Raw genomic sequence first — 26656 nt, forward strand, 5'->3', positions numbered from 1 at the left:
AATATCCCAAGTCTTCTGTCATGCAATCTGTCTGCACCTCTGCTGTTACTGTCTTTTTCTTTGCTGTTTGCCTCTCCTTCCTTATGCAGCAGAACACATGCCTTTTCTGTCCGTTCACACAGAGTTCCAGGTGCAGATGGGTTGTGCAAGATGGCTGGGAAACAGAAACATGCTCCTATTCCCTAGTTGATGAACTTGTGGGAACATGCGTGGTCACCCCAAAGAAGAACCCCTTACTCAGGCCAGTTCGACAGTTGGTAACAGGCCTGCAGAAAAAGGGCCTGCCCTTTTCAAAGATGTTTAATGCATGGAAATAGGTGGCTAAGGTTTTTCATGGTAAATTACATCACCTGCAATGCTCCCTCTAAGCTGTAGAGTCTTGTGAGCAAAAATTCTACTTTGTAAGCTACTGGCATTCAAGTTGTGAGCGAGCAATTTGGCTACTGCATAAATTAGTTTGCTCTGGAGCCATCCTCCCTGAGCTTAGACAAAAACATGTGAGCTGGAGGCTAAAAAACTGTGAGCTGTGCGACTGAACAACAACAACATTGCCTAGGGCTCCACAATTGGTGGGATAGGTGATTAATAAATGGAATGAAATAAAATAAAATAAATAAATCAGTCTGCACATCAAAGAGAAAATCCTTTATCATATGTCCCCAACATACACAAAACACCAGATAGGATAACCTTTTATACAATATACCAGAGGTGTCGAACTCAATTGTTATGAAGGCCAGATCTGACATGTCACTTTGTTGGGCCAGGTCACGTGTGCCAAATGTAATGCCAAGAACCAGGCGTATAAACTGTATAAAGGACAGCAACTGGTAAGCTCTGAGTTGGCGTATCCTCACTGCAAGGCCCCATGGACTGGGAGGGGGGTGCAAAGGAAAACCCATATGGGCAGACTGGTGAGCCAGAGGTGCAGCACTGGGTAGATGCTCCCACGCTGCTTGACTGCTGCAGAGAAAGTTGTTCCGCCATGCTGGAGCCACAACCCGAGTGGCTCCGCCTACTCCCCCAAACAGTCTCCAGTTCCCTCCCTTGCACTAGTTGCTCCCGGGCCACATAGGAACCATGGATGGGCCGGCCTTATGCTTGACACCCCTGCAATATACTTTCTTTGAATGGTTTGAAGTGTGCTGCATAGAAGTGAGTGCAGGCCAACGAGATATATTCTGATGTGTGGCCTTATAAACTTTTATGGCTCCAAGGGAAAAAGTGGGAGGGGAGACTGGCAGCCATTATCCTGCTCTCTGGTTCCACCAGTGGTTCCTGTGACTTTACATGGAAGAAAGATGGTGAGAGAACATTCCTCCACCCAGTGAGCTCAGGGTTCCGTCTCCCCTTCTGCCTTTTATCTGTGACTCCACACTATAGCCATTTCCTGCTTATGAGTAACCATAGTTTCTCAACAAAAATATCCCAGAATCCTTGTTGATAAGAACACTTTCAAACATTCAGTCCACAGAGAAACCCAGGAAGCTGTGAAAGAGTTGAAGAAAATTTAACAGTGACATCTTCAGTAACCAAACATCACCAGCATTCTTAAAGAACTTAATTATTTTATCACAGTATGAAGGATTATGTAAATGTCTTTCAAAACTGACAGTCTTCAACTTTTAAGTGGCCTGAACTGTGAAATTTTATTAAACACTGGATTTTTTATAACGCCAAACTAGAAGTAAAACCTTATTGTAAACAAATACAGCCTGCATACAATTTGTAGAGTTGAATTTCTGACAATAAAGTTCTGTGTGGACCGCAAAGTGAGTAGTACTCTTGCCTTCAAACTATTTGTCAGCTACTGAAGAGTTAGTATGACTGCAGGAACTCTACTTTCCATATTTCTGTATCAGCTCATTTGCTTGAGAAATGTAAGCCTTCATGGCATCTTCCTTTGACATACCTGTAAAGCAAGAAGCAGCAGCCTTTACCATTCTTTAGTTGCTTTGCATACAAACATGACTTTAATCAGAATAAGGTTTATATAATAATTCTAAGAAAAACACCTTTCTTAAGGTTCCAAGCTTCCCATTTGGCTTTGCCTTTCAAGTCTAGCATTCCTGGACATTCTGAAGAACAAAAGAAAAAAAGAACACAAGTTCTTCTATGTTAATTCTGAAGGCTTATCTACACATTACGGTCCTCATGTTGGCTGGAGAAGATGAAGACTTTGCAAAGTGCCTAGAGGAGCTGCAATTGACTCCACTGTGAAATCTGCATGCAACCAGGTAAGTACTATGATTTTTAACAATGGAGCCAACAGTGGCTCCGCTGTCTGATTTGCAAATGCAAAAACAGCAGTGAGGAAGAGGCTGAAGCTCCTTCATCCTGCCTGCTTTGGTCACAAATGGAGGGGGTGGGTTGGAGGCAGAAACTCTCATCCCCATCTCTGATACAAAGTCCTCGTGTTGTTCACCAATGAATGCGAGGACTTTATGTGTAGCCGGACCCTGAGCTCTCAGAAATACCATAATTTCAACAAAAGCCAACGTGCAGTGGCTACAAACCTACCAATATTGATGTCTCCCATAGTAGACTGTTTGTAGAGTCCATAGAGCTCCCTCAACTCATCATCGCTCGGTCTGGCCTTTAATTGCCTTACGTTTTCTGCCGCACTGTCAAAGTTAGCCTGAAGAGAAAAAGAACGGAAACAGCAACACTTTTTCCTATATTTTCTTAAATATCTTGCTCATTCCTTCCCAAATACTAAGCTTTTAAAACTTTAATGCTTTCCAAGTTGCCCCTATCTTCACTCAACATTTGCATGGCATTCAAGATGCACATCAGCTTCTTTGTTTTCATATGGTCTGTGTGCAATCACCCAGACAGAGTGGGACACAAACTGAGCAATGGTCCAAAGCCTGGTTTCTGGACCAAGGACTTCAATCTCATTGGTTTTTTACTGCTAAAACGAATAAGTAACGGGTGCAGTTGGAGCCCAAGGGTGTATGATTTGGAGTGGTCCAAAGCTTGTTTTGGGGTGCAGAAGTGATGCAGCTGCCTCAGTTTCTTATTTGGCACATCTTAACGACAAACTAGATTCCTGGGGGGTTGCCAACTTTGAAGTCCTTAGCCCAGAAACCAGGCTTTGCACCAAGGTACAGTCTGTGTCCTCTTACAGGGCAGTCCCCAGAGACTGAAAGTGTACAAAGCAAGATGATCCAACCCTGCCTCCAGTGTCTTATGGAAGTTAGCATGAAAACCAAGCTTTGGACCAGGGAACAGCACAAGATCCCTTGCAGGACAGAGCTCCTTAGTCTGGAGATTTATTGTTCAATCCAAAGTTTATCAAGCTTTTCAAGAAAGGAATTGTCAGTTTATCCCACACACCAGTCTTGGATGCAAACCCAAATCAACTGGCCTTGGGATGAGACAAAATACAGTATCTTGTTCTCCATATCAGTGTAAACAAATTGCATTTCAGGTACCCTACCAGTAAACTATGTGGGGGAAAACTGACATATTATGGATGTAGAGTCTACTACAGTTATAACCAATCCAGCTGCAAGCGTCTAAATAGGAAAATGAAAATGAAATAGAAGGAAATGGAAACACTCATATCTTTTATTCCAAATAAAGGAGCTATAATGGGTGAAAGAACAAATTCATATATTATTTAAAATACGTCTATCCTGCCTAATCTACTGGGACTCAATAGAGAAACCAAGTTGCAAAGTCATAAACCATAATCCAAGTAACAAAACCATAACATGAAAATATATGATTTATCAATTTAAAAGCATTCAGATTTCCAAACACCCAAGATCAGGAAATTCACAGCCAAATCTGCTGAAAAAATCCACCTTCCACTACCAAATGCTCTCTGGAACAGAGCTTCCTTATTAACTTGGCAGGCACTAGCTGCTCCTTGGAGTCAAGCTTCACTGTTGCAAGAATCTCTAAAAGCTCAACCACTACATTGCAGCGTCCACAAAGAATCTGGGCCTCTTTCCAAGTCTGCTTCAGTAACTGACCATTCATTGAAATATGTCCTGGCTGGAATTTGCATGGGGTGGGGGATCAGTAATTTTTGTTTGATATCCTATACCCTTCATGTTTACAAGGATTTATTATATTTTAGGTTGTATTTTATCACTTTTATCTCTACTGATCTACATAATTGATGCAACGAACATGAAGTTGAGCAAACTCTGGAGCACAATGGAAGACAGGAGGGCCTGGAGTGATGTGGTCCATGGATTTGTGAAGACTTGGACCTGACTGTGCAACTGAACAACAACAAAACATAATTACTTTAAAAACTGCTGTGGTGGAGGGAGGACTCCACATTTGACTGAGGCAGTGTGCCTGGGGATGGGGAAGGATGTGTTAAACCCTCTTAAATCCTCTAACCATGAGACCAAACATGGATGATGGGTTTCCAGAAAGAAGGCAGAAGGGCACTGGAACAGCCACAAAGGCAAGGGGGAAAGTCTTCTCCAAAAAGCGCCATAGCCTCAAATAAAAACTGGCACTTTCTATCATAAGGCTGTTTCCACACAGGCTTTTTGCCGTACATCTGGTGCTGTTGGAAAGTGGACCTCCCCCCCCCATCATCATGATACATTTGTGCATCTCCTGGGGTTCCCCAGGCTATAACAAGTCAATTTATGATTTAAAACCCCCAGAACCCTGAAAGGACCACTGCTGGGGAAGTGAACCACGGAAACATGCCACATGGAAGCCCCATTGCTGCTCTTTCTCAGCAGCCACAATAGCCGTGGGGACAGGCCCATAGCTACGATGGGGCCTCTCGGGGCCCAACCCCCTGACTTCCTGCCAAAGCCCCATGACTTCCCATCCAACCCAGCCCCCCACTCTCTGGGCCACCTGGAGGACTTCTCCACCTGCCAGCATCCCTGCTTACCAGTGCTTGGTTTCCAGGGCACGTCAGTGCCCACTCACTCTGTTGCTGCATGTCCTACCACCCCTCTGCAGCTGGCGAGCGCAGCCCTACCTGCTCTGAGGCTTGCGAAGATCACCTGGGGCAGAGGCCCACCAGCTAGCATGCGTGAGTTGCAGGGAAGGGTAGGAGTGGGGCTGCTCACTTGGGGGGGGTGCCCCTGACTTTTAAAGGCCCCCTGGATTAAAAAAAAATTCCTGGCTACAGGCCCGAGTGGGGAAACTACACAATGTTATCTTGTGGAAACATCTGGAGACAGAAGTAGGCATCAGGGAATGTGCTTTGGATTCTTCTTTACAGACTCAAAGGGTTGCCATTGGAGACTGGTCATCATCATTGTGCAATCTGTCCTGTTGAGTTCCACAGGGCACAGTCTTATCCCCCATGCTAGTCAATCCCTCTTCAATGTTTCTTAGGAGAAATCATTTGTAGTTTTGGTATTGGATACCACCATTATGATGATGTCACCTTGTTCTGCACACCACAACAACATTGAGACTAGACTATTCCAATGGCCCCTCTACAGGCCTCCCCTCAAAGACAATTCAGAAACTAATACCAGGAACTAGGTGGTGCAAGCATATTATACCCACTCTGCAGTTACTCCATTGGCTGCCCATTAGTTACCAGGTTTAATCCAAGGCACTGGCCATCACATCCAAAAGCCCTTATGTTTGCAGGGCCACTTCTCCTCCTATGCCCTACCACGAATACTTTGCTCATCTGAAGAGGGCCTTTTACAAGTGCCACCCTGCAAATGGGCAAGATCAAGAACTGTGCGCCTATCTGCCTTCTCTGCAGTGGCCCCCACTCCATGGAATGGCCTGCCTGAGAAGATGAGGAAAGCTCCCACACGCTTGGCTTTTTACAAAATATGTAAAACAAAACAGCACAGGAGGGCATTTTTATAAAAACACAGGGCAGCTGCATTATAAATGAATGATTCAGGAAGATGTTTTAATAGAGAGAACAAGCCTGCGGACTATACTACTAGTAGGTATTCATCTGTTGCTGCATGTTTTTATCTTGCTCTCACTGTGTACATCATTCCATTTCAGGTAGCTGAAATCCTAGTCCTATTATATTGTTTATCATCTCTCTCCTCATCCTATTGTTTGCATTGATTTATATTATATTATGTAACCTGTCTTGAGTCCCAATGAAAAAGGTGGACTACAAATAAAAATAAATAAGCCTGTCCCTATGTGGAAAACATCAATGTTGCCTTGTCTGGAGAGGTGCTTAATGTTTTTTGTTGTTGCTGGGGGGGGGGGGGCATTCAATCATGTTGTACTCAGTTGAATAGCAGTAAAAAAGACACGGGTAGACATTGAGGGAGATAGAATTTTGCTTCATTACTGAATGACAACACGATGTACAGCATCAAGAAATAATCCACCAGCTCAATATGAAGCCTTCCAAGTTGTCAGGGAGCCAACACTCAGATCTAGACTCTGGCCAACATTCTTGATAACACAGAGACACCCAACTGTCCCCATAAGCTGCCTCCCTGCAGGCATTCAGAGGATGAAACAAGTACAATACGGCATTGAAATGGAACAATCAGCCACTGTTTCCCAGGACAGAATACAAACTTGTTCTGAAGCCTGGGAACCCTTCTTCGCTTTTCCCAGTATGTGTGACCATGATGTCACGGTTCATTCATGCTATCATTTTCCCTCCTATTTCTTGTTGACCCCATTGATATGATACTAAGCTTGATTCTACCCCTTTCTCACCAAATGCATTTGTGTTTTTTTTAAGTTTACTCTTCCTCCTCGCTCAGCATGTTCTCATGACTTTTTATGAAAAATGTCACAGACATCAATAATTTAACATATATAGTAGAGACTTTGTACAGTCTTTCCTAGGCAGATATGGAGGACCTCACCATAAGATCTCAGTATATTCTTCCTGAGAAAGTAGCCATTTTCCCAATCCTGCTTGGTATGCAATAATTAAAACCCATTTTTAGAAAAGTTTATTACAAACATGCAATTTTCAGCTCTTGATTCCAAATAACAGCACTGACTCAAAGAGCTTCCCTAGGCACAGCCAAGGCTGCAAAAATGGCCAGTGGTTTTTGATGGTGTTTCTTTGAACAACAGACCCTCACTTCCATATCAGGAACTGACTGTGTGAATTCCCTTGGCTTCAGAAGTGATTCACTACAGGATACAGGATCTGAGATACCTAAGCCCACAAGTCCCTTGGACCCCGGCCATTCTCTGGATCCCGGCCATTTCCTTGTGGCACTGCAGAAAATGCCATACAGTTACTACCCCTCTTGGCTAAGAACCTCATACTTTCCAAAGTGACATTTTGAGATCTAGAAAGTTGTGCCTTGGCTTGGAACTGCTGCTGCTTACACAACTTTAGTTCTCCCATCCCCTAGGCACTAAAACAAGAGCTATACCACTATCAGAAAACTATAAGGCAGAAACCCTCATAACCTTTAATTAACACAATTAATTTTCAAAAATCCCATGCCCCCACTACAAAAAGCATTACTAATTGTAATTCACTATTAAACAGAAACCCAATCCTGCCCCATCACTGTATTGTCATGCCTAGAATGCAGAGGTAGAGAAGGGACCCCATGTCAGGTCAGGGTCTGGAAAAGGCTGAAAGCACCAAGCATGCATGGAGACGGGGGAAAGGCTGTCACAGCCACTTTGAGTTCCCCTCTGGGGAGAAATGTGGGGTATAAAGCACATAAATAAATAAATGTTTAACCTGGGGGTTGAGGGGAAACAGCACTATGCTTTTCAAATCTCTGAAGGGTTGTCACATAAAAGAGGGCAAAGACCAGATCTCTGCTGCTCTAGAGAGCAAGACTATAACGTCTTCAGTTTCAGCTGTGTTAGAAGCTGCTCATGGACCTAGTTGCCTGGGTGGGGGAGGGAGGGAGGCTCTCCTCTGCTGGAGGTCTTTCATGGAGAGGCTGGGAGCCATCTGCTAGGAATGCTCAAGTTTGGATTTCCAACACCAAGCAAAGGGCTCCTACTTTGATCCTTTTCAACACAGATGAAGTGCTAGTGGCAATTTACAATTCAATTCTAGCTAGCTTGAATTTGACCAGCTCCCTGCCAACCCCTGCACAAATATCCACAAAGCTTTGTGCAGGTTACAAAACATGTGGTGCTCCAATTCCCCCTTGGAGGATTCAACCACTGCAAGGGCAGCTGTTAAGTCCAGCTGCCAGGTTACTGGCTGTGTTCCAAATGCATCCGAGGGATTAGGAGGATGCCGCTGCTGCCTTCCGTACTGCATCACTCTCTCTGCTGCCAGCCTCATCATGTGGATGCCAACAGAAGCGAGAAAAGGCTGAGGTTTGCAAGAACAAGGGAACGAGAAACCTGCAGACAATTGCCAGAGGAGAACTGGAGCCTGGCCGCTCACAAAGAAGGCGGCACCTGCTTCTCTAAGCACGTAGTCCGAGGGAGTCCTGGCAGTTTTGTCATGCCTGTGGATCAAGTGAGCTCTGACTCACCAAAGCTCAGTTTTGCTGGTCTTTAAGGCTGGCTGGACTCCGGCTTGAAAAGGCAAGCGGCAAAGGGGTAGGGGCAGCAGCTGAAGGCATAAAACCTTCACGTTCCTGGGAAAACAGACTTCCCGCTTTCCCAGAATATTTACATATATACCATTTTCCTTTCTCAGGGAGCTTATTCCCGCTCTTACGGAAAGGGGGAAATAATTGCCGTTCGCCCTTTTTCGTGCCCACTTTCGAGCTCCTTTTCCAATAAGTTAATGCACGCCACTCGCCGCTGGGCACACTCGCACCACAATCCTGGGCACACTCACTCAGGAAGAAGACCCTGACATCAGTAAAGTCCACTGTCTGTGAAAGCCACAGTTGTGCATAAGATCGGACTGCAGAGAAAACCGAAATCTGAACCGGAGTAGTAGCCTCTTGTTGCCCGATCACGTTGCAGTTCCGCACGCAGCCTCCGCGGGAGAGGTTACCAAACGGGCGCGATCCTGTGCACGGGGGCAAGAGCCAACGCAGGCGCGGGCGGCCCCTTCAGGCCGAAACGCTGAAAGGCGATGGAGGTGCGGGGCAGGCCCGGAGCCGGCCGCAATCCACGTCGTAGCTTCCTCCCGAAGTAACCCCCCGGCCCCTCCTGCAGGGCTTCTCGTCCCGGAGGGAAAACATACGAATACCCGCGTCCACTCACTGAGCTCACTGCTGACTCACGCGAATACCCGCGTCCACTCACTGCTGCTGAAGAAACCCGCTTAGGGCCATATTGCACAAGTTTGGAATGCGCGCGCAAAGACACCCACCGACCATGCAGTGGCCCTTAAGGAAAAAATAAGACACCACCACCCCCATTAAATCAAACCCACACAGAGAGACAGAAGGACTCCGGCCTGTGAGAAGAACGGGGCGGCCAGGCTGAAGTCCAGCATCCACCCGCGCTTTTAGCCACTCCTTCCTTGCAAATAAAACGACCCCACCGAAATCCACCTCCCTCTCCTTGGCATTCCAACTCCTTCGGCAGGCGCCGCAGTTAAGAAAAACTCCCTCGCAGGGCTCACTCTTTGACAGCCCCTTGGATGCTAAAACGCAGCCCTGATTTCTCCCGCCTGAAGTTTCCTTACCCGGAGAGACATATTCCAAAGGCTCAGCCCAGAAAAAGAACCGCTATCCCCTTGGAATCCGCACCGTCCGGCGCCTCGCACTCCTTTTTATAAGCCCAGGATGCAGCCAGGGCTTCCATTGGACCGGGGATGCTCTGACGTCACTCCCAGGGATTCTGGAGCAGCAGCCGAAGACTGCAGTAGTTCTTGCTAGCCTGGCAATGGCTGCGGCCGGCGAGTAGGCGCTGCCTTGAGATTGGGAGCAGGGGTTGTAATGCACCAGAAGACGCTCATCTGGGACAACTGCGGCGGCACCAAGCTCTTCGTTATGCGTGTTAGTAACGGACTTGGATGCAATACTTATTTGCAACTGTTGGATACGAGTCCCTTTGGCTCCAGTTTACGAGATCAATTTAAAAAATAATTATTTCGTATGAAGGACGCGTTCCTTCGGGTTTTTTTCCTAGCCTTCTCTTTAACTCTTCTTCATTCCTCTTCCCTCCCTCCAGATCGCAGCCCGATCCCACGGAGGTTTGTTCAGAAATAAATCCACCTGAGTTCAACGGGACTTGTGACTTGGTCAGTTCAGGCGGGGTAGCCGTGTTGGTCTGAAGCAATAGAACAAGGTTTGAGTCCAGTGGCACCTTTAAGACCAACAAAGTTTAATTCTGGATATCAGCTTTCGTGTGCATGCACAAGTGTTTGTGAAAGCGACTTTTGTGCATTTATATGAAAGCTTATATCCAGAATTAAACTTTGTTGGTCTTAAAGGTGCCACTGGACTCAAGCTTTGTTCTGTCACTTGGTAAATTCAGGATTTTAGTTTTGCAGCCGTTTTAAACGTACTAGGTGCTAAGTTAGGTACACGGCTCATTTAGCACCACCTAGTGCCTGTATCTAGTAGCACAGGTGTGTTGCAGGGTGCTTGTTCTACATAGGTAACTTCTATTCTTACTGAATATTGTGATTGTGTTTTATTTGAAACCAAACTGGGGCACAAATATTACAAATCAACTGTGTTCTCTTCTAGCTGTATCTGAAGAAGTGAGCAGTGACTTGCAAAAGCTCATACCCTGCCACAACATTTGTTAGTCTTTAAGGTGCTACTGGAGTCTTGCACTTTTCTACTGCTACAGACAGACTAACCCGGCTACCCATCTTAAAATGCACTCTGTACATTACTGCTGTAACCTGCCTTGCCTTTCAGTGAGAAAGGTAGGCTGTAAATAAGGTAAATAAATAAGTGGCATCTGGATTACACCCTTGAACTCTTCCTGTGTCGGATGAGTGCTGTTATGTGATTCACAAGATGATGCCCACGGGGGCCACGGCGCCTGCTGCCTTGATTCCTGACTAATGCTCCCTCTAAGCTGTGGAGTCTTGTGAGCAAAAATTCTACTTTGAGAGCTACTGGCATTAAAGATGTGAGTGAGCAATTTGTCTACTGCATAAATTAGTTCACTCTGGAGCCATCCTTCCTGAGCTAAGACAAAAATCTGTGAACCAGAGGCTAAAAAACTGTGAGCTGGCTCACACTAATTCAGCTTAGAGAGAACACTGTTCCTGACCTCTTCTATACTCCTTCCTAATGCTCCCTCTAAGCCGTGGAGTTTTGTGAACAAAAATTCTACTTTGTGAGCTACTCGCATTAAATTTGTGAGCAAGCAATTTGCGTACTCCATAAATCTGGAGCCATCCTTCCTGAGCTAAGACAAGAATATGTGAGCCAGAGGCTAAAAAACTGTGAGCTAGCTCACACTGACTGAGCTTAGAGGGGACACTGCTCCTTCCTTACTCCTTTTCAAGCACACTTCTTTGCTGTCCTCCTTCATGCCATTCACCCCCCCTTCTCTCTTTCCTTTGCCACCTTCCACCTTCTTTCTGTTCTTCACCCTTACCCCAGCACTACTTCTCCAACTGGCTTGAAGGTACCCCGAAAATCCATCGGAGAGACAGACTGTGGGCATGGCATGGGGGTGGGGGGAGCAGAAAGCCAAGCCCCAGAAATCTGGGCAGTTGCCAGAGCTCAACAGATAATGGGCTCTTGCAGCTTGTCTTTGTTGCAGGAGGGGTGTTCACTTGGAACGATGTTTGCCACAGCAGCCGAAAGGGAGGGGCAGAGGGACCATCACTACAAGAAGTGAAAATAAGTATGGGAAGAGCTGGGAGAGGCAAGGAGAGAGAAGCAGTGGATGATTTCTGTTAAGTATGCAACTCAACAACGTTGTAAGTAACAAGTGAATCAGCTTTATTAAGAACTAGAACTTCCAAAGATCACACCACGACACAACAACAACCCACGACAACCAACAGTGGAGCCTAGCTCCCTTTTAAACAATCCCGGGCTGGTGTAGCCACGCCCTCACATAGTTAAGGTCCAGTCATAATACACAGATAATATCCAATAAACACAGTTCCCTCCAGCACAGTTCTCTTACATCTGATTGGTTACAATACTGGTTCAGCCAATGGTATTGTTTCAGATTAGAATCCTGGCTGAGTTTTCAAGCTTAACATGGTTTCTCTATGGTGAAGACACAACAATTTCCTCTCCATGACCAGGGAAAATCACCCCACCCCCCTAGCACTTGCCATATTTAGAATCCCTTCATACCCAATGCACCCCTCCCTCAAAATATAATCTGTTTTACACAGTTTATGAAGTCCCCAGTACCAGCTTTAACAAGCTTCTCCCACCAGAGACCCCCAATCTCACAAAAACTTGCAGAATGACATCCAACAGTCTGTTAGTAAGCTTGGGTATCCACAAAGTACTACAGACCGGCTTCCAGGGACTACTCAGATCTTCCCCTGGACGTTTCATTTAATCAAAACTTTATTTTAAAAATATGTATGAGGAGAGGGACTGGGGGAATATCCAGCACTCCCCACCTTCAAATATAAGCTCATATATATTTTAAGTGGCAGATTCATTACCACCCTCAGAGAAACAAAATTACTGAATGTGCCCCGTGGTAGCCATTGTGTGGTGGTGTTTGCTACCCTTTCTCAAAATGCCAAAAGGGCCTGCAGGCTCAGCTCCTGCCAATCACATCCGTCTCCGGAGAAATTAATTTCTTCACTTCAGCTTGCTGCACAACGCAGATGTGTGCTGATGGAAAGCCCTTTAGGCAAGACTGACTTATTTTTCTATCCTCCTTCACCCACCTGTCTAGGCAGAATGGATCTTTTCCTGGCTGCTCAGAAGAGAAGGTGTTAATTGCAGCAAAATTCAAAATGTCAGGCATGTTTGGGCTGGAGAGTGCAAGAAGCAAACCATGTAAGGCAACTGTTCTATAATCTCTGATAGCTCAGCCCACACAAAACAGCACAGGGATATCCCTTCAGAGCTGCCTTGGCCACAGGGGAAGATTTACTTGCTTGATAAAGGTAAAGTTTTCCCTTGCTCAAAAGCCAGTCAAATCCGACTCTAGGGGCGGTGCTCATCTCCATTTCCAAGCCGAAGAGCCAGTGCTGTCTGAAGACATTTCCATGGTCATGTGGCCAGCATGACTAAACACCGAGGTGCATTGAACACTGTTACCTTCCCTCCCTCTGAAGTGGTCCCTATTTATCTACTTGCAATTTCTTGCTTTTGAACTGCTAGGTTGGCAGGAGCTGGGGCCAGAGATGGGAGCTCACTTCATCACATGGCACTCGGGTCTGGAACTGCGGAGCGACAGACCTTCCAGTCTGGAGCTCAGCATCTTAACCTCTACCCTTCTGGAAATAATTGCTTCCTCATCCAGCTTCCCTGCTGGTGACGATCATTCTTCTTCGTGCTTTATATTCCATCTCCTTGCATTTACGGCAGTTCCTTCACTGCTTCAGATTTTTATGTTTCACTGGCAATTGTGGATGGACTGAAATTAAGGCCAAAGCAATAAAGGAAGCTGTTATATCTGGAATTGCTGAAAAAGAGTTCATTGGCTGTTGATAAACATCAGATAGTTTGTCTTTATTTTGATTCCAGAAAAGAAATTCAGAAGAGGTAAGGAGTGTTTACGGATGTGGCAGGGAGTCATTCCGGTGACACAGTCCTCTTTGTTGAGTACTTTGGAAACGATCTTACTTCCATCCAAGTCCAACCCTTCTTCCAAGGAGCTCAGGGCAGAGTAAATGTTTCTCTCTTCCTCTACTGTAACTGGCTATGCATCAGCTACAGATCTTTCACTAACACTTCACAGTCCTTTACATTACTTTCACGAACGCTGATTCAAAATTAGTTGCTGTAGATTTTCCGAGTTGTGTGCTCGTGGTCTTGGCATTGTAGAACCTGACGTTTCGCCAGTCACAGCTACTGGCGAAAAGTCAGGTTCTACAATGCCAAGACCACGGCCATACAACCCAGAAAATCTACAGCAATTAATGAGCTCCGGCCGTGAAAGCCTTCGACAACATGCTGATTCAAAAGTTTCATTTCCTCATATGCATGCAGTTCAAAGGAAAAAGAATACATAAGGAGGAAGGCAGACATTCTAACCATGCAGTTCTAACTGGAGTGACAAGTATTCATATTATTTTAAAAATAATAATAAATGCAATTCCAGGAGATAAAAGTCTAGTGTCAAAAGAATGTTTGTGCAGTTCAATAATTCTAGTCATGCAGAAGTTGTATTATATTATAGCTGATGTGAAAAGTGAGTAGTCCAGCTGCCTGTAATGTCAGACTCGATGTCTTGTTTGCCATGTTGTTGGGGAAATTACAGAGGAGGGGGGAGTGTGAATGTGTGTGAGTGAGAATGGATCTCATGCAACATTTCTGAAGATACCTCTCTTTCCTCAGAGGAGGGGCCAGATGGCCTTGGTCTGTGTCTGTGCTTACCACCTTAGCTTAGATAACGAAGGGGAGATTTACAGGTGTGTGTGTGGGGGTGTGTGTGGAAGTGCACTGGTTAGGTGGGAACGAATGGGCAGTGTGATTGGAGGGGACTGCATTTGGACCATGTATAATTAGGGGGTTTTCTCAACTGAACTTCAATTCTGACTCAACAGCGTTCTTAGCTTGGAACATTTTTGTTCTGCATCACTTCCAGTGAGTGTTGTTGAGAGTAAGAGGGGGAAGATGGAAACCTGCATCTGCTGGCGTATGTATCAAAGAAATTCTTGGCAGCAGAGAGGAATTGGGCAGTGTGGGACAAAGAGGCCACTGCCATTAAACTAGCATTAACAATCTGGTGGCACTGGTTGGAGGAGGCTCGAGTGCTGCTTGACGTTTGGACCGATCATAAAAATCTCGAGGCGCTACAGGCCCTTTGGCATCTGAATGCAAAGTAGTTGTGGTGGGCAGAGTTTTTCTCTAAGATTTGTAAATGGATTTTATCATTGACCTACCCCCAAGCAGGGGAAAATCTATGATTTGGGTGGCAGTGGGCCTGTTCTCGAAACAGGTGCATTTTATCCCATGTAAACAGCTGCCCACGGCCAGGAAGCTGGCCCAGATGTTCCTGCAACATATAATCAGGCTGCATGCCTTGCCCCACAAGATTATATCGGATTGGGGGTCCCAGTTCATGGCAGGGTTTTGGAAGGAACTGTTGAAGCTGTTGGGGATTGAGCAGGGACTCAGTAGCGCCTACCATCCCGAGACGGATGGGCAAACGGAACAGACAAATCAAGTGTTGGAGCAGTTCCTCAGGTGTTTCATAAACTACCAGCAGGACGATTGGGTTGACCTGCTTACATTTGCCGAATACAGTTACAATAACTCGGTGCACAGCTCCATTGGCATTTCCCCTTTCAAGGTGGTACACGGGTATGAAGGGGGTCCCCTCCCGACCCTGAGCCCAGGGGAACTCAATCCTGGGGATGCCCAAATGTGGTGGCCTAAGGTAACTCAGGGGTGGGCGACCCTCCGGGAAACTCTGACTAAAGCCAAGGAAGACCACAAGCAGCAAGCTGACAAAAGGAGGGGCCAGGAGTGGGATTTGAAAGCCGGAGATTCCGTGTATATTTCCACAAAAAACCTCAGAGGTTTACAACCTGGGAAGAAGCTGGGGTGGAAGTATCTGGGACCATTCAAAGTAGTGCGCCTGATTTATCAAGTGACTGTTGAGGTTGAACTGCCTAAGAGTTTGCGTCATATCCATCCTGTTTTCCATTTTAGTCTACTGAAGACAGATCTGGGACCATCGACTTGGAGACCTCGTCCTGCAGCTCCCCCTCCCCTGATCATAGGGGGTGGAAGGCAGTCTCGATTCTAAAATGAAACGTGGTCATTTATAGTATCTTGTCAAGTGGAAGGACTTTGACCCCAGCCATAATGAATGGGTGCAAAAGAAGCATGTTAACGCTCCCAAATTAGTACGTGCTTTTCATAAATGACAACCCCATAAGGAGGGGAGAGGACATTGGGGGGGGCAGAATGTCAAACTTGATGTCTTGTTTGCCATGTTGTTGGGGAAATTCCAGAGGAGGGGGGAGTGTGAATGTGTGTGAGAATGGCTTTATTGTAGGGCAATGCATCTCATGTAACATTTCTGAAGATACCTCTCTTTCCTTCCCCCGGGCTCTTTGTCTGACATGTAAAACTCCAGCCACCATCAAATGTATTGTAGCAGAGAGCCAATGACAAACACAGATCACTCCGCAGTCCCAAATTTTCTTTCTAAAATATGCAGCAAATATGTAGTGAAACTATTTCTATCCTCCAAAATGTTCATCTTGTATCCTCCAAAATGTTCTATATACTGGAAAGTGATTTCAGATGCCAAATGACATTAGCATTGGTAATGCATTGTGACAGGAAACCTAGGTTTTGATTTAATCCAGGTGGATCCATTGTCTTGAGTTTCCTAATCCGTTGCAATTCGGCAGTCTCTCTAATCTCTTTCTACTCTCATGGACTCACATTCTAGCAGTATCTGAAGAAGGAAGCAGTGACTCAAGAAAACTCCTACCCCTGCCACAAACTATGGGAGGAAGTGTGCCTGCACAACAAAGCTTATATTTTGAATAAAACTTTGTTGGTCTTAAATGTGCCACTGGACTCAAAAGTTTGTTCTGCCACAAATGTTGTTATTCTTTAAGGTGCTACTGGACTCTTACTCTTTTCTACCGCTACAGACAAACTAACACGGCTACCCAGAGAATGTTTATAACCGCCCCCGTCCCCCAAATTAACGTTTTGAGCGCCCAACTGGCAAACCACCTAACGAACGGCAAAGACTGCGCTAGCAGCGACCTCTGGAGGACGAGGGAGGGCAAACGGCAGTTTTCCTCTCTTGCCCGGTTGGCGTGTGCAGAATGATCCCGCCTCCGGAGCCTCGCCTCGCGCCTGCCGGCCTCTTCCGTTTTCACTGACGCTCAGTTCAGAGCCATGGCGGGCGTTTCAGCTGCAGCGGTCCCGGGAAAGCGGGCGTAAGTACTACTACGGCGGACCCGTCCGTGCTCTGCTGGGCCCTGGTGGCGGAGGATGCGCCGCGCGAAAGATTGCTAAGGGTGCGTGTGTGTGTGTGCAGAAGGGAGGCCTGTGGGGGGGGGGGGGCGGCGGGGCCCACCCCCCAGGGGCCTGTGCTCGGGCTGCGCAGGGGACAGAATAAGGGGGCAGAGTGGACTGTACCACTGCAGACGGAGAGGGAGGGCATGGCAGTCTTGAATGCTTTGCCGGCGGGGGAATAACTTCTAGCCGAAAACCAGTACACGGGAGAAAGAGTAGCGTCTTCCAGGCTGCGTTTCGTTGTGCTACTTTTCTACCGGCCTGGTATTGCTTGCAAGCCAAAGGAGCATTCCAGTATGGCATTCTGCCCCCCCCCCCGGTAACCTGATGTGGTACAGCCCTCCTACCATCCCTCTTTGGCTTCCCGCTGTGTCCCGCTTGGGACGTGATTTGAGTGAGGCGCGGGCGGAGGCGAAGAGCTTCCCTGCGCGGCTTTGCTCGGGTCAAGCGCTTTGTGCCAACCGTGCTACTGCCCCAGCTCGTCCCGTGCAAAGCGGCTACGGACCTGTAGCTTGTAAAGGAGAGACCCACAGATCTAGCGGGTATGGTGCTGGCTTGCCCAGTAAGCGCGCGTTGGTATCTGGCATGGGTTGCAGGAAAGTTTAAACGAGACTCGGTCTGTGCCCGAGCAAAGTTGTACAGATCTTTTGGCTGCTAGCACCGTGTAGTCCAGCACCCAGTAGTCATATATGGCTGCGAGAGTTAGACTATAAAAAAAGGCGAACGCCGAAGAATAGATTCTTTTGAACTATGGTGCTGGAGAAGACTCTTGAGAGTCCCTTGGACTGCAAGAAGATCAAATCAGTCAATCCTAAAAGAAATCAACCCTGACTGTTCCCTGGAAGGCCAGATAATGAAACTGAAGCTCAAATACTTTGGCCACCAAATGAGAAGGGAGCACTCACTGGAGAAGACCCTGATGCTGGGAAAGATTGAAGGTCAAAGAAGAAGGGGACAGCAAAGGATGAGATGGTTAGACAGTGTCATAGATGCAAGGAACAGGAAGTTGAGCAAGCTTCAGAAGACAGCAGAAGACCGGAAGGCCTGGCGTGAACTGGTCCATGGGGTCGCGAAGAGTCGGACTCGACTGTGCAACTGAACAACAACCGTGTTTAAAATCGAGCCTTAGGCAAAAGAACTTTCCTAGTTTAGCAGTACCGAATGTTGTGCTTAAAAGTGCTTTCCTACCCCTCCAGCAGCTCCTTGAGCTTCGGTTAGTTTGCCAGAGACACAGTGGTTGGCACACTAATAGCTGCTTTGCATGGTTAACAGCCTAATTTAGAAATAATGCTAGGGGAGCACAAAGTTGAACAAGAAGAGGCTCCCCATCATCTCATCTAAATGGGGCCTCAAACCTGCCTGTGGGACAGAAAAATTTACAGATGCAGCATTGCATACATCTTGTGGGGCATCATTTAAACTGTGCCTATGAACCAGAAGTAGATGTTTTTTCTGGTTTACTCTTAACCAAATGTTCTCTGGAAGGAAACCATCTTACCCTCTTTCCTGAATGCAGCAAAATAAGTGCCCTCTGAATGTGGCTGTCGCTTAAAAGTGCTTTCCTACCCCTCCAGCAGCTCCTTGAGCTTCGGTTAGTTTGCCAGAGACACAGTGGTTGGCACACTAATAGCTGCTTTGCATGGTTAACAGCCTAATTTAGAAATAATGCTAGGGGAGCACAAAGTTGAACAAGAAGAGGCTCCCCATCATCTCATCTAAATGGGGCCTCAAACCTGCCTGTGGGACAGAAAAATTTACAGATGCAGCATTGCATACATCTTGTGGGGCATCATTTAAACTGTGCCTTCAGTCACTGTGCTTGCATAGTTAGTACACCCAGGTCGGCACTATTCTGGCGTGCATGTAGGTGGACTCTGAACATGCAGTGGACCATTTAAATATTCCTGGGCGTACGCAAAGTTGTGTAAAAGTTAGGTTCTTTCTCATCAGTATCGATGGGGCCTCTTGTTCCTATGGCCTGGGTTGAAACATGGCCAGCTCCATCGCTTCTTAGATTAAGGCCTGGTTTAACCAGGCAGAAGAATGAGGTCACAGAGTCCTGCGGTAAGTAAAACAGACTGAAACTGCTGGTGGTGGATTCCAGCTTTGACTATTCCTTTGACCATTGGTCTATCTAGCTTGGTATCGCCTAGTCTGACTGGCAGTGGCTCTCTGGGAGCTCAGGGAGAGGTCTTATTTGACATTCCAACTCAAGGCACATAGCAAACCAGCAGTAGCCATATAAATTCATAAAAACAACAAAAGGGGCCAGTAACAAGACATTGCTTGAGCAGGATATAAATCTTAAAAAATAAAATAAATAGCACAACCATAGCTGCCAGCAGTTTGTTGTTGTTGTTCAGTCGCACAGTTGAGTCCGACTTCGCGACCCCATAGACCAGATCACGCCAGGCCTTCCTGTCTTCCGCCATCCTCTGAAGTTTGCTCAATTTCATGTTCGTTGCATCTATGACACTGTCTAACCATCTCATCTCTGGGATCCCAGGAACGTGAAGTCTGTCACTACTTCCACAGCTTCCCCTTCTATTTGCCAAGGAGTGATGGGGCCGGATGCCATGATCTTAGTTTTTTTGATGTTGAGCTTCAAGCCCACTTTTGCGCTCTCCTCTTTTACCCTGAGCAAGAGGCTCTTTAGGTCCTCTTCACTTTCTGCCATTAGAGTGGTATCGTCTGCATATCTGAGGTTGTTGATCTTTTCCCCAGCAATCTCAATTCTGGCTTGTGATTCATCCAGGCCAGCATTTCGCATGATGTACTCTGCATATATATTAAATAAGCAAGGTGACAGTATACATCCTTGTCGTACTCCTTTTCCTATGCTGAACCAATCAGTTGTTCCGTATCCGGTTCTAACTGTCGCTTCTTGGCCCTTATACAGGTTTCTCAAGAGACATGTGAGGTGGTCTGGTACTCCCATCTCTTTAAGGACCTGCCATAGTTTGTTGTGATCCACACAGTCAAAGGCTTTAGCATAGTCAATGAACCAGAAGTAGATGTTTTTTCTGGTTTACTCTTAACCAAATGTTCTCTGGAAGGAAACCATCTTACCCTCTTTCCTGAATGCAGCAAAATAAGTGCCCTCTGAATGTGGCTGTCCCAAGGGCCCCCAGCGAGCTTCCATGGCACAAGTGGGGACTTGAACCTGGGTCTTCCAGATTCTAGTCCAACACACCACACTGGCTTCACAGATATTTCTGGTACGTTAGAAAAACTAGTTCAGGAAACAAAGGATGGGTGAGGGGGTAGGTAGCCAATCGTACATGTCTAGGTGTTCTGGTTCTCTGACTGGGATTCATAGTATTGATTGCCATTTCTTATTTACAGCTCAGCTATCAAATAGAACATCATGTCTGCTCAAGGAGCAAAAGGATCAGTCCAGAAATCAAAGCAAATTGCTGTAAAGACATCTTTAAATAGCCCATATGCCCTCCAGTGGAGCATCTTGGATGGAACAGATATGCACTTCATACTGGAGACCTTGGAAGATGTTATGAAACAGGTTGGACTTAAAAAGATAGAGTTTCGGAGGAAGAAAAAACCCTCTTTATCAAAAAAGCAAGATAAAGAATGGCAGGCAGGTTCCAGCAAAGCTCCAGAGAAAAATGAAACAGAAGACACCATAGCGCACGGGTGGACTGATTTGAGCATCAGAGGCCAACTTGCTATTGGGATCAATGAAGTAACCAGAGCTTTGGAAAAAAATGAACTCCTCCTAGTTCTGGTGTGTAAGTCTGCCAAACCTGCCATGATCACATCACACCTTATTCTGCTCAGTGCAAGTCGAGCCATCCCCGCCTGTCAGGTTCCCCGCCTCAGTGAAAGACTAGCACCAGCTCTTGGGTTAACATCAGTCCTAGCCCTGGGATTTAAACGGAGCACTGATGCTTTTGCAGAAGTGACTGAAGCAATCATCCCACGAATCCCTCACTTGGATGTGCCATGGATACAGCATGGAACTGAACAGCCCCCTGTGAGTGAAGATCTTCAACTCATGGATTTGCAGGCTGGTGAGCTCACCCAGTCGGAACCCGGAGAGTGCGCTTCCAGCCCCAAGCAGAAGAGAACTGACAGCAGCCAGCTTCTCTCTCCAACTGTGACGTTGAAAGCTCTCAAAGTTAAGAAAATAATTCCCAACCCAAACAGGAGAAGAAAACTTCCCAAAACTAAAAAACGAATTCAAAGTAACTGATTAGATTGACTTAGCCCTTAGAGTGTGTGTGAATGTGTCCATATTTAATATATATATACACATATACCTAGATCTAAGTCTTCATAAACTACAACCAACATTTGAAGCACCTTGTAAACGAGGTTTTACCTGCTCCCCTTTTATGCCACTACCTCCTACCCCCTTCAGAAATGGTACAGGGAGCTGAAGCTGGAGGAGAAGAATCGGGAAATTTTAAATCCCCCCCCCAAAAAAGTGTTTGGGGATCACCATAAGTAAGGACAATCTGTCCAGCCAGTGTTATAATAAATACTTAGCAGGCTCACAAGCTCATTTTTTTTTACAAGTTCTTTGACTTCTGTTGACCTTTCAATTAATGAAATGGTTCTGTAGGAGAGTACACATTTTAGAGGAGAATCTAGTTCTTGGAACAAAGCCACTTAAATCAAATGTAATTATTCAAAACAATAGTATGAAAATGATACATTTATTCAAACATCCATTTGTGCCAATATAGACTCCATAGCTAGGCATCCGTTAACGTGGGAATCACAAACATCTGCAAATCAGATAGCATATAATGTTTTTCCTTTTAATATTCTATTGGACAATTGTGTCAGTGGTCAAATAATGCATGCACAATTGAGTCTTGGGTGCATTTGGATTTTTTTAATATAAGAAATGTTTTCTTTAGCATATCAACCAGTCCAAATACTTGCAAGAAATAAGTATTTAAGATGTGGACCTTTAGATGCATGATGTTCACAGATCCCATGCTAGAGAAAGATTTCCTGGACAGACTGAAAGGCCCCCAACGTCAGAGCAACAATATGCTGTTGAAATCTAAGAACTTAAAAATTTGCTCATCAGCAGCCAAAATGGTAGCAACTTGAGTAGCTTTTCAGAGTAAATGTAGTTCAATGAACTGTTGTAGTATAACTATTAAAAAGTAACAGGCAGTTGTAGGGAGAGGCCCAGGAACAGAACTTACAGTAGTTATAATTAAATACTACAGGTGTAAGCAGATGAAAGACAATCTGTATATACACTGGCTAAAATTGGTGCTTACAGTGTTGTTTCACGGGTTGTGGAAAAGTCAGATATTCCCCTCTATAATCATGTGTTTTTGTTCTGACCTTCCCGGATCAGAGACAAATTAAGGACACTATAAATCAGTGCACGTAGGTATCAGTCTGGAGGGAATAACTGGCAGGCCTCCTACCATCCAGATACGGTCTCAGCTCTAGTAGGAGCAGAGTAGATATAACAGTTAATAATTGAATAGTCTAGCATGGAGCTCTGCATCCTCTCGCAACAATCTTCTCCCCCCCCCCCCAAGCAGTAGTTGTTGCTTTTTAATTCACAATAACCATTCTTCCTTCCAGTAAATCTGTACCTTAACCAGTAATTTGAGTGCATTTCACATGCTTAGTTCACAACTAAACATCTTTTAAAAACCAGTTGAACCAGGCTGAAGCGTTTGCAGCTTAGAGTATGGTGATTCATTCACAAAAACTGTTTAACCTGTACAAACCCCCAAAATGATGGAAAGCAAGTGTTGGACCTTCTTTTCAAGCAAGCAATGCCTTCAATACAGCCTATGTTCTTTTGGAGTCAGTCGATTGTTGCGAGTTGCAGACTGCAGCTAAAATGCTTCATCTTAGTCTAATTTGGGCTGTACTGGTAAGAGTGGGACGGAGTGGAGAGGGAGAGAGAGGAAGGTATTGTTGCATATTGATAAAGACCAGCACCATCCAAAAAGGGAATTTGGAAGAATTTGTGTATAGATATGCATTTTTCGTGGCTCAGAGGGACACTTAAGCCCCCAAAACACCTTTGCTCCAAAAACTCAGGATCTTACAACTACTAGCAACACTTTTCTTATTTACACAACATACCCAGTTTAAAATTATGGACATTTTTAAAAAAGCAAGTAGACAAAAGGAATGTGCAATTTTGCAAAAGCCTTGAAAACATTCAATCTTAGCATCCTGATAGTATTAAAATTCTTTGTTTTATGTACAGGCTGTTCTTAACCTACTACCAAAGAGGTTAAAGGGTTTCTTCCCTCAGATTGCAAGATGAATAATACATGATCATCCAGGCAACATAACACCTACAATGCTATTGAATCCAGTCAGTGATCTACTGAAGATCAAAGTACAAATCTGTATTTATTGATTTGGCAGCTTTGCTGATGGAGAAACCAGTGCACCAGTCAAACCAGCACATTTCTGTATCACTCCACAGTTACAAAAGACATCCAAGACTCCCATGTTTCCTAACAAAGTCATACTTTCCCAGGTTTTTCTCCCTTCAACTATGACATCCATGTGATAGAAATAAGCAGAAATACTTAAATTGGCTCCTTCATTTTTGTTACATTGACAAACGTACACTACCACTTAATAAATAGAAATGCAGCAGTTCAGTCACATAAACAGTAAAGATTTTTGTACTCTGTTCCACCCACTGTAGTTGAGTTTTTGTACAACCCCCGCCCCCAACAGTCAGTCTTACATGTGGGGGAGAGGGGGAAGAAGAAGAGAACCCTTTTCATCAAGATGCGAGCTGAACATTGAAAATTAAACAAATGTGCTTTATTTCTTTTAATTGACAAACAATAAAAGGTTCGTGAGCTTTTCCGGTCAGAGCTGAAGGTGCGCAGGATTAGCCACGCATGGATTTCTTCTTTCCCTCGTGCACACCCCCAAGGTTCAGTGGATTTTTGGAGTTTATTAGGCATTGTGCTTTTGCTCCCATTGAACAGCACTGATCAAAAAGCTTCCATTCCACGCGGCTTCCAGCACCTCAGGTGGGTACTTCCCAGTACTATAAATACAAATGTCCTTCCTCCTCATTGTAATACAAGACCAACCTAGAAAAAGTAACACACACTTGTTAGTGCAAACAAGGCTTATAAGTAAGCTGAGCCAAAAACCTGCTTTTTCTAGAGATGCTTGATAGGTTTTTTTTCAAAAAGCAGTTGGCAGAGTTATGTAACAGCTGTGAGTTATGTAACAGACAGCAAAGAACTATGTAATGATCACTGTATTACCTTTTCGGACTCCATGCCAGGACACCTCCAGTTGTACAAATAATACTGCAAGTTGCCATCTCCAATACCAAATTTCAGTTTTTCCAGGAATGCTTTGTTTTCCATCAAGTCTAGTGCATTGAACACATCAAATCCTTTCTGGCAATGTAAGAAAAAATTTAAAAGGTTTTTTTCAAATGAGGTTTCAATCAAGAAATACACCCATCATGTACCTGCAATGTCATCCTGCTGTCTGATAAGCATTCTGTTCGGAAAGTGCATTCATGACCCTTCCCCTACTAAATCACAAATTAACTGGCGTATATTGGTAGCTCCTCAATAGTTATTCACCTTGACATAAAAGGATCCAAGCAATAGGGGAGGAGGGATTGTATCTAGGTTCATCATTAGCACATTACGTGCTACGCGAATATAGGTTTGTATACATATCTACTACCTATGAAGCATAATCAGTGTGATCCTTACCCTTCAAAGTCCGGCAAAGACTGCATGGTTTGGACTTATCCATGTTGGACTGTACAGAGCACTGCATCTACTGCCAGTTGGGAGGTGTATGCAGGGCGGGGAAAATCCTATCTCAAGGTGTAGAGAGTGTGTACATGTGTTAACAGTGCTAGACAGAAACTCCAACACTGCTAATGCAGACACCAGTTTTTAGTGTAAAGTTAATTGTTCTGCATTTAAGCACTTAATATTTCAGTTGTGAAGGTAAAAGTTTTTGAACACAGGTTCCATGTCCTCTTGATAATGTATTTTCCCCTTACTTTAGCCCATCCCTTGCTATTCTCTTGCTCTATCTAGCGTCTACCAAATCAACCAAGATTAAGGTACAACCCTGACTTTTCCCGACTTCCTCCTATGGGGGATGGACTAGATGACCCCGGAGGTCCCTTCCAACTCTATGACTCTACCCTACAGAGTCTTAAAGTGGCTTATAATCACCTTCTCTTCCTCTTCCCACAACAGGCACCTTGTGAGGTAGTTGGGGTTGAGAGAGCTTTCGAAGAACTGTGACTGGCCCAAGGTCACCCAGTGGGCTTCAGATTAGAGTCTACCGCTCTTAACCACAATATCACGCTGGATCTCTCACAAGAGGTTGCTGGCCCTTGTTTTTGGAGCCAGGGCATGGACTTACCTGCATGCTGTGGGTTTTTTTAAACCAGATATTAGCATGCATGTCTCATGCACAGTATTTTAAAATGCTTTTTAAATGGAGAATAGCATCACTCAGAAATTGCGCTCTCTCACTCACTCTCAATCTTTCTCTCACCCCCCATGAGAGACAAAGGAGTGAATATTTATATCTTCTGCACTGCCACTGTCGTCTAAAAGTTCATCAGAAGCCAAAGTAGTTTATGCAAAACTTGCCTTTCACCAAAGCCTATCAATGAGCCAGTCTTATTTTATGATAACTTTGGTCACCCTGGACTTTCAAGGTTTTATTAAACTGATTCAGCAGTTTTCCATACTGCCTTATTTTGCTAGTTGCACAGGTGGTGGTGGGGGACGGGACACAACCTAAAACACAGCTGTACACCTTTGGTCCTTAGCTATTTCAAACTCCCTCAGGGCTTAGACACTGAACGCTGTACCCAGCAGAAGCTGCCCTCTTTTTCTTCAGGGTCAACAAATGAGCTGTACCAGAAGACCAAAAGTGCAAACAGGACCATTCTGCCACCTGCCCAGACTCTTCTTGGTGAAAAAGGCCTTAAACCAAAGCCTCGTTTTTCATCACAGGAAGCAACACAGAACACAAAGGACAGAGGTACTTACCATTTTTGCTATAATGAGCGCATCATTCATTAGATCCAAAAGAGGGGTCTCTGTATGAACGTTGTAGAAGGAGTAGGCGGCTTTGAGGCTTTTATGAACAGGATGGTGCATGACTGTTGACGGTAATGTATAGAAACTCAGAAAGTCAGTTAAACCACCATTTGAACTCTGGGGAAGAAAAAAATTTACTCATGAAGAATAAGGAGAACACGAAAGCACTCCACAGTACAGTAAAAAGCTTTATTATCCTGCAAGATTATCCCGAATGCCCCATTAACTGTCACTGGTCGGAAGGCAAGTTCCTCCCTCTCAACTACCCCACTCCTGTCTCCCCAACCAGCCAGCTTGATACCTCTGGCCACTGCTAGACAGCTGGTATGGCCAACTGACACCATCCTCAGGTACCTCCTTCCCCTCCAACTGTCGGGACCCAAGTGTACTGGAGGGCTTTCTTATTTGTCTGCTGTGTAGGATGACTCCATGGTTCCGGGTTGGGGGGGGGAGCATGTCTTGCCAGAAACGGGGGCTGTCACCATGGCACTCCCAGTTGGGTGGGGGTTTGGTCGCTGTCGATGCCTCTGGGTAGGGAATGGGGCAGAGCAATAAGCTTGAGCATCTCATGAGTGCTGGATAACAAACCTTTACTGAACATGGTCTTCAGTAGCTGAACTGGCCAGTAGCAATATAACTCCAGGGGCGGGG

The 26656-nt window shown here is 45.3% G+C and overlaps 3 protein-coding genes across 3 annotated transcripts in view; 1 reads left to right on the plus strand and 2 right to left on the minus strand.

Moving 5' to 3' along the window:
• Positions 1-663: 663 nt before the first annotated feature.
• ACBD7 (acyl-CoA binding domain containing 7) lies at positions 664-9563 on the minus strand. The gene is made up of 4 exons (XM_015423760.1): positions 9518-9563; positions 2521-2638; positions 2016-2078; positions 664-1912 (listed from the first exon to the last, which is right to left on the minus strand). The coding sequence occupies exons 1-4, from the start codon at positions 9527-9529 to the stop codon at positions 1839-1841; spliced, it is 267 nt and encodes an 88-aa protein (XP_015279246.1). The 5' UTR covers positions 9530-9563; the 3' UTR covers positions 664-1838.
• Positions 9564-16782: 7219 nt separating this feature from the next.
• Positions 16783-21449, plus strand: RPP38 (ribonuclease P/MRP 38kDa subunit). Its single transcript, XM_015423764.1, has 2 exons — positions 16783-16936; positions 20280-21449. Exon 2 carries the CDS (start codon positions 20302-20304, stop codon positions 21142-21144), a length of 843 nt encoding a protein of 280 aa, XP_015279250.1. The 5' UTR covers positions 16783-16936; positions 20280-20301; the 3' UTR covers positions 21145-21449.
• Positions 21450-21634: 185 nt separating this feature from the next.
• NMT2 (N-myristoyltransferase 2) overlaps positions 21635-26656 on the minus strand; it is a 35260-nt gene continuing 30238 nt past the window's right edge. The window contains exons 7-9 of the mRNA XM_015423744.1: positions 25955-26122; positions 24182-24319; positions 21635-24001 (exon numbers count right to left, since the gene is read on the minus strand). Of these exons, the coding sequence (XP_015279230.1) occupies positions 23981-24001; positions 24182-24319; positions 25955-26122 (327 nt within the window). The 3' untranslated portion in view covers positions 21635-23980. The remainder of the gene's footprint in view (positions 24002-24181; positions 24320-25954; positions 26123-26656) is intronic.

The sequence above is a fragment of the Gekko japonicus genome, unplaced genomic scaffold, assembly GCF_001447785.1.
Source record: "Gekko japonicus isolate JY-2015 unplaced genomic scaffold, Gekko_japonicus_V1.1 scaffold94, whole genome shotgun sequence".
Taxonomy (NCBI): domain Eukaryota; kingdom Metazoa; phylum Chordata; class Lepidosauria; order Squamata; family Gekkonidae; genus Gekko; species Gekko japonicus.

Bases quoted from the DNA above. Each gene is read 5' to 3' on its own strand.
- ACBD7 (XM_015423760.1), bottom strand. The intron at 2,079-2,520 runs GTAGGTTTGTAG...TTTGTTCTTCAG, and splicing joins TATGGGAGACATCAATATTG to AATGTCCAGGAATGCTAGAC. The intron at 1,913-2,015 runs GTGTTTTTCTTA...CTTGCTTTACAG, and splicing joins AGCTTGGAACCTTAAGAAAG to GTATGTCAAAGGAAGATGCC.
- RPP38 (XM_015423764.1), top strand. From the start codon at position 20,302: ATGTCTGCTCAAGGAGCAAAAGGATCAGTCCAGAAATCAAAGCAAATT.